This window comes from Austrofundulus limnaeus, unplaced genomic scaffold, assembly GCF_001266775.1.
Source record: "Austrofundulus limnaeus strain Quisiro unplaced genomic scaffold, Austrofundulus_limnaeus-1.0 Scaffold624, whole genome shotgun sequence".
NCBI lineage: Eukaryota > Metazoa > Chordata > Actinopteri > Cyprinodontiformes > Rivulidae > Austrofundulus > Austrofundulus limnaeus.
Window position 1 is genome coordinate 112,663 of NW_013953026.1, and position 7,315 is coordinate 119,977.

The window sequence follows — 7,315 nt, forward strand, 5'->3', positions numbered from 1 at the left end:
GATAAAAACTGAACATCCTACAGTATTTTTACAGTCTTTATTTTGCAGTTAAAATATATGTTTATTAAATAAAGTGTAATGTTACATCTACTCATGGATCCTTTTAAAAAACATGCTGCTCAAAGAAAAAATGATGATTGTCGAAACTGCTTTTTGGAAACTAAAACAGATTAACAGCCAAGATGTTGTAGCACATTTTCTTTAAACTGTTCATCAATAATTACTCATTCAAGTACTTACAGCAACACACATGAAGCATAGGATACAGTGGGTAGGTGGGGAAGTTGTCTTCGGCAAAGATGCTAATGCCAATATGACTCCAGACAACTTATTTTTTCTTCATCAGTCTTTTCTTCTTTCCTTTCTTGTTTCTTCACCACCAAATAGAAAAGTACATCCACACATCCATGTTGGGTTTAGACTTGCTGCTTGTTTGTTTTAAAGTTACTAGAGGCTAATTTCCATCTTACCGTACTCTGACCACAAAGCAGGGTATATGCATCATTTGAGAGTGGGCTGTCAGTCCACAGACACACTGAGCCATACCTGCATCACACGGGAGGCATTAAAAGCATCACTGTGGGCCAGTACAAAAAAAGGAAAACTGAAACAACGCAAAACAACAAGAACAGCAGAGACAGGAGGAAGAAAAAGGGTAGCAAGGTAGTGTCCAGAAAGGTTTGAAAAAGGTATTTTAATCTGTTTGCCTCAGTGCTTGTATGCTTGGCAGGTGTTTGATGATTGTGTCTTCAAGGGTCCCCTATGGATAATTCTTCTCATGTATCAATGGGTGCTCATATGCTGCTTAGTTGTTGTTGAATTGCTGCCAAGCTTTTGCAAAGAAGCCAAGCATGTTCATCTGCATGATGATGTGCTGTCATGGTGGTTCGGTTGTGTGTTGGAAGGTAGAGACAAGAAGAAAAAGGCCTCTTTTTAAAAATTTTCCCCCGTATGTGGTGTCGTCTGTCAGAAATGTCCTTTTGTTGATCCCTGCTGTAGTGTTTTGGCAGGTATATCCCAGAGACAAGAGGTGTGACTTATGACCACACACAGACACACCTTTAGTCCTGCCTTCATCAATGTGTTGTGTCAAAGTGATGACTCCTCAGACGTCTGTAGATGACATGTACTGTACTGGTAAAGATGCTGTAGTTATTGTTATCTGTTAAGGTCAGATTGTAATGGGCGAAGGTGTCTGCATGGCCCCAAAGTATTTCTGTCCCTTGAAACTGAAAAAGTGTCTACTATCCACCATCAAAAATAAARTGATATCCTCATCAGCTGGTGAAGATGTGGGTAAACTGAGGTTGTGTTCCAGTATTTGTTGGCCCACTGTGTTCCATATGCACCAAAAAGCATATTTACATTAGCTGTTGTAAAAGTCACTGTGTTTGTTTTCAGTTACGTCTGTATGAGTTTGTACAGTAAGGACACAAGGAGTACCTGTAGGTTATTTTAGCAACACAAACAGGACATCATTTCAAACAACAAAAAATACTTTATGTACATGTTTTGGTAATATATGTAATGAATAAAAAATGTTGACACATTTTTGTTTGGAGGAAAATAAAGAAGTTTAACAAACAAACACAAAATTAACTTATATACGGTAGTTGTAATAAAGTTTAACATAAAAAAGAAAACCTGGTTTAAAAAACTTAAATTGATTATATAATAACTTRTCATGGTTAAATTTAGCAATACTGTGGTTTAATCAGGGAAGTTGAAGAGTTGAATCTGTCTTAAGGGCTAAAATTCTYAGTGGTTTGTGGTTTTTGAATAAAACATATTTTATTATTAAGTCACAAAAACTATTGTCTACAACAAAATCTATTTAATAAATTATTTTTCACACACAGCTGTCCTGGGGAAGACTGACAGAGGCAGGGCTGCCGTGTACCCAGAAACACAACGAATGAGATGGATGGAACAGAGGGTCGAACAGGACGACTCCCATAACCACTCTGCTACAGCCAACCCATCTTTTTATACTTTCCTACATTTTTTTACACTTGACAAATAACTTTGGGAGAAATCAGGGTTTTCAAAAGTTTCAGTAGTAGACTGTTTTGAAAATGGAGGRGGCTGACTATCTACAGGGTTTCAAGAGGTGTCTGATGGCCCTCCCCCAGAAAAGATGTAAAGTTTCGAACATTTTTTCAAACATTTTTCTAGTGTTTGAATAAGGCTGGAGAGTGTTTTAAGTTCAGAAATCAGCAGTTTTAGAGGACAAATTTGTGAGAATTTTAAATTTTGTGTTAAAGAGTATTGAGCTATTCTTTGTGAGAATACGTATATCATTTAACAAACGTCTTTAACAATTTGCCGTTTCAAAAAGAAAAAATAAGTAGGTCCTCTGGATGGGTTTTTCTTTAGTGAAACGTTTCGTCTCTCTTCCAAGAGACTTCTTCAGTCTGATGAGTTTCAGGTGAAACAGCCTTATAAGCACTGCCTCTACATGGACAAACAAGTTRGTCACATGCAAAAGAGGGCCATCGCCTAACAATAGGCTTGATTGGCTCAATTGTTCATAGAGGGTCATGTGCCCCATCACCTGACCCGTGTTGTGTTATGTGTATGTAGTGAGTGCAAGCGGGGTTCAACGTCCCCTTGTTTTTGTCTCTCTAATGTGATGGGGCACATGACCCTCTATGAACAATTGAGCCAATCAAGCCTATTGTTAGGCGATGGCCCTCTTTTGCATGTGACTAACTTGTTTGTCCATGTGGAGGCAGTGCTTATAAGGCTGAGTTCACCTGAAACTCATCAGACTGAAGAAGTCTCTTGGAGAAGAGACAAAACATTTCACTAAAGAAGAACCCATCCAGAGGACCTACTTATTTTTTCTACCTGGATTACTGAAATGCATCAGGACAATTTGCCGTTTCATTTTTAATTGTTCCATCTAAAGCAGCCGTTTAAAATCATCAAAAAAACCAAAACAATGTTTTTAAAACCAGTTTGACTTTTTTTTTTCAATGCACTCCACAAAACATTTTTTGTTATGGCTTTTTAATACTTAGCTGGATATGTACTACGAAAAAATGGTTGGTGTTGGACTTTAAGTCCAACAGCAACTGAAAAGAAGAAACAACTTTTGCTTTACATTAGCATTAATCCTGAATTGTACCATGGTGGATAGCGATATACTTAATAGAGAAAAAGAGAAAGATTAGGTGGGGGTGGGCCACCCTCCTTGTACAACGAGAGGGGAAACACTGTCACATGACAATGTGATTTACTGTATTAGTGGTGGCTGTAATCAGACTAGGCCAGCGTCTGGACTTACAAAACTGTACAACAATAAGGATAATATTAACCAAAACATTATTATATGAGAGTGTATAAAAGCTACCTAATGCTAAAATGCTAGAAAGCTGAAAAATGGGAAAACATTTCTCTTTTCACAAGTAAATTGATTTCATTTTATTTACCTCAATATGGATGTAATCTGACCAGAATTGAAGATAATAATGTAGCAGTTTATAAGCCAATGTAATCACTATTAATTAATAAATTGGCTAATAGATTTTAGTTTCTGTAGCATATTAATATACTAATATACTATGCTGAATCATGCTACTATTTAGGACAAAATATGAAATACACTGCCTGGCCAAAAACAAAATGGCCTCCTGGATTTAACCAAGCAAATAGGTACGAGCCTCCTATTGGATAATTACTGCATGGGTGATTATCTTTCAACTGGCAACAAGTTATTAACTCCAACTGGTGCTACGTGTTGCTTCTCATGTGAAAAGACACGTCCTGCTGTCGTGGAAAAGATGTCAGTCTGTTTGAGAAGGGTCAAATCATTGGCATCAAGCAGAGAAAACATCTAAGGAGATTAAAGAAACTACTAGAATTGGGTTAAGAAAAACTGGAAGGATAGTGGGGATCCATTGTTTTTGAGGAAGAAATGTGGCCAGAAAAAAATCCTGAATGATTGTGATCAGCGATCGCTTAAACGTTTGGTGAAGTCAGTTTAAAGAAAACCAACAGCAGAACTCCTGGCTGTGTTTAATATTGAAAGTAAGAGCAATTCCACACGCACCATGCGAAGTGAACTCAAGGGATTGGGACTGAACAGCTGCGTAGCCTTAAGAAAACCACTAATCACAGACAAACCAAAAAAAAAAAGGTTCGATCTGCTCAGGAGCATAAAGATTGTACTCAGGGGCAATGGATGAAGGTCATGTGGTCTGATGAGTCCAGATCAACCCAGTTCTAGAGTGATGGGTGCATCAAGAAGAGAGGCAGGTGAAGTGATGCTCCTATCATGCCTAGTGATGCTCCTATCATGCCTAGTGCCTACTGTACAGCCTGTGGGGGCAGTGCTATGATGTGGAGTTGCTGCATTTGGTCAGGTCCAGGTTCAGCAAAAGTCTGTACTCAAAGAATGAGGTCAGCTGACTACCTGAATTTACTGAATGACCAGGTTATTCCATCAATGGATTGTGTTTTCCCTGATGGCACGTCCATATTCCAAGATGACAATGCCAGGATTCATGGTTGGGGTTGTTAGAGTGGTTCAGGGAGCATGAGACATCATTTTCACACATGGATTGGCTCCACAGAGTCCATTGAGAATCTTTGGGATGTGCTGGAGAAGGTCAGACTCCACTATCAATGTAAGATCTTGGTGAAAAATTAATGCAACACTGGATGAAAATCACACACAGTGAATGCGTTACGTAATCAAAGCTGAAGGCGGTCCAACAGAGTGTGTGTCCTCTTTGTTTTGGCCAGGCAGTGTATTAYAAGCTAGTTTTGCCTTCGCTTTATGTAACATTTAGAATGTAAAAGAATATACGTATATATTTGACTATTTTTAGGTTCCCATTAGACAAACCTGAATACTGAGAAGATGGTTGGCCAATATCAATAGAAACAAGTTTCATCCTAAAGTATCACCAGGTATGAAGTTTCAACTGGTGAATATTATTTACGACAGAAAGAAAATTATGAATATACGTTAACACTAGACAAAGTCATAATTATTCACATAGCTTAAGTCTTAAGTTACTGACTGACTTCGGATGGTACAACAGACTCRACATTATTCAGTTTAAAATAATTATTGAATGAAAGTAACAATAATTATATTTAATTATTGCAAAAAGGCTATAAATAATTTGTGACAGATCCAGTTGTTGCCCTGTTTGGTTGCCATCTTTGCTCCTCCATATTGTCACAGATGGTAGCAGTGGACTGGAGAGCAGCTCCCTCTAGTGATTTTAACTCAGTGGTGTAGAAAACATGACTTAGGCTCTATTATTGATTTTATTTTTGTTTTAATGGTCACAACACGTCATAAAGATCACTTATCTAACAAAAACTCAGATTTTGTTTCAGCTGTGCAGACAAAACTGCTTTTGTATGATCTGTCATTACCATTTATGAAGGTTTTAATCCTAATTAACTGAATGAAAAGCAAGTAAACAGTTTGCAAATCATGCAATTTGAGTTTAAGTATTTTTTCCCGCTAAACACAGGCTTACTTACAATTTGTTACTTTAAAGTCAATGGATAATGGGCAATTATCTACAGTAATAATGTGAACTTTTGAATGTGAAAACTGTTTAACCTACATCAAAAAATAAAACTTGACTTGTAAATAAATAAAAATACGTCACATATGATGAAAACTAGATATTTCAAATGTCATTTATTGGGACCTTTAACTAGAAGTGTGTTGATCAGTCCAACAAGGCAACTCAACCATATGATATAATGTCCCAGTTATTCTATGGTAAAAATCTCCACTATGTTTTTAAAGAAAGCTAACAGGTGTAACATAGTATTTTATTAACTGAATCTGTGTAGGCAGCAAAGTGAGATTGTGGAGCTGTGACATGCTAAAGGGAAAGTGAACCTATGTTAAAAACAAACAAAACAACAACAAAAACACAGTGCTTTAGCATCTATTGCTATAGTGTGCGCTCTATCTTTTTCACATGYATGAGCTTGTAATGAAGGTTGTCCTTAAGGCTGCTCCTCATGCCCTTACTTTGCACCTGTTGTGTGGTGAAACAATYCATAAGATGGCATCACAGAAATACTGCCAACGAACACAGAGCTGCTTAGAGAAGCAGTTTGTTTGAGATCAAAGGCAATACCTCTGGAGGCAGGAAACCCCAACCATCCCATACAGATGAGAAGAGAAGAAAAAATACAAGCTACAAACAAACTGAAATGTTACCTTGACCACTCAGGTTTGTGTAGTCCCATGTATCTTGGTCATTCTTAAAGACATTAAGGCGTGCAGGCTTTAGGAAAGAAACACATTACATTACATATTATTAGGGAAAAAATGTCACAGTTCGACTGAGCTCAATTGAACTATTCTTCTGTTACAAATGGTAGCTCGACACTGCATGGTTACACTCACCTTGGCATATTCAATCTTTAGAGAACAACAGCCAGAATAGATGTCTGCTCCATTCAAAGAGGCTTTTGCTCTCTGAGCACTTTGAACTGAATCAAATGTAGCACCAAAAAGTTAGGGTCTAATATGAGTTTATCTGAGGGTTCAAGTAAAATTAGTTTATGTTATTCAGTCATATGATACAGAGAAAAAAAAAACGGAAAAGGATATTCAACCATTGCCTGGACACCATTCTTTCTGAAGATGACAATCCTCTGTACAGGACCACAGTTGTTACAAATGGTGTAGAGCACATCCTGGATGACAAAGAGAAAGATTTGTAAAGTTTCCTTGTTAAGSATCACCTTTGAACTTGAATGAAACTTAAATGTGCTGCCTAACACTTTGTCAGTTTGTTGACTTTCACAATTTCCATTTTTTTAAATTTAAATTATAGGGGGAAGAATTCCACAACAATCAGAATTAATATAAGACAGATACACACACAATTTAGTTAAAAGTTAAAAGACTGGCATGTCAAACACTACAGGCATGTAGACCGAAAAGACAGCACAAACATTAAAAACATTAAAACTATGAGCTAAAACAAGATCTAAAGTATGATCACATTCTTGTGTTGTATCAGACAAACTGAACAAAATTAAAAGAATCAATACTATAAAAAAGTCTTTAATCAACAGTTTGTCAGGGCACACATGAATATTAAATCTCCAACTAGCAAAACTCTGTCATATTTAGGCAGGATCGTTAACAAAAAATCAGCCAAGTCAGTAAGAAATTCCTTGTTGTATTAAGGAGTTCTGTATAAAACAGCACCGGCTAAGATCCAAACTCAAATACAGTGGTTTGCAAAAGTATTCATACCCCTTGAACTTTTCCATATTTTGTCACATTACAACCACAAACATAAATATATTTCACTGGAAT

At 36.9% G+C, this 7,315-nt stretch overlaps 1 protein-coding gene across 2 annotated transcripts in view; it reads right to left on the reverse strand.

Annotated features, from left to right (window-relative positions):
• LOC106531369 (heterogeneous nuclear ribonucleoprotein L) overlaps positions 1-7,315 on the reverse strand; it is a gene marked incomplete at its 3' end in the record, with an annotated part of 30,900 nt that overhangs the window by 15,188 nt on the left and 8,397 nt on the right. For both annotated transcript variants that reach the window (XM_014027216.1, XM_014027215.1), the window contains 3 exon segments: positions 6,203-6,269; positions 6,392-6,488; positions 6,599-6,684. In XM_014027216.1, the coding sequence (XP_013882670.1) occupies positions 6,203-6,269; positions 6,392-6,488; positions 6,599-6,684 (250 nt within the window).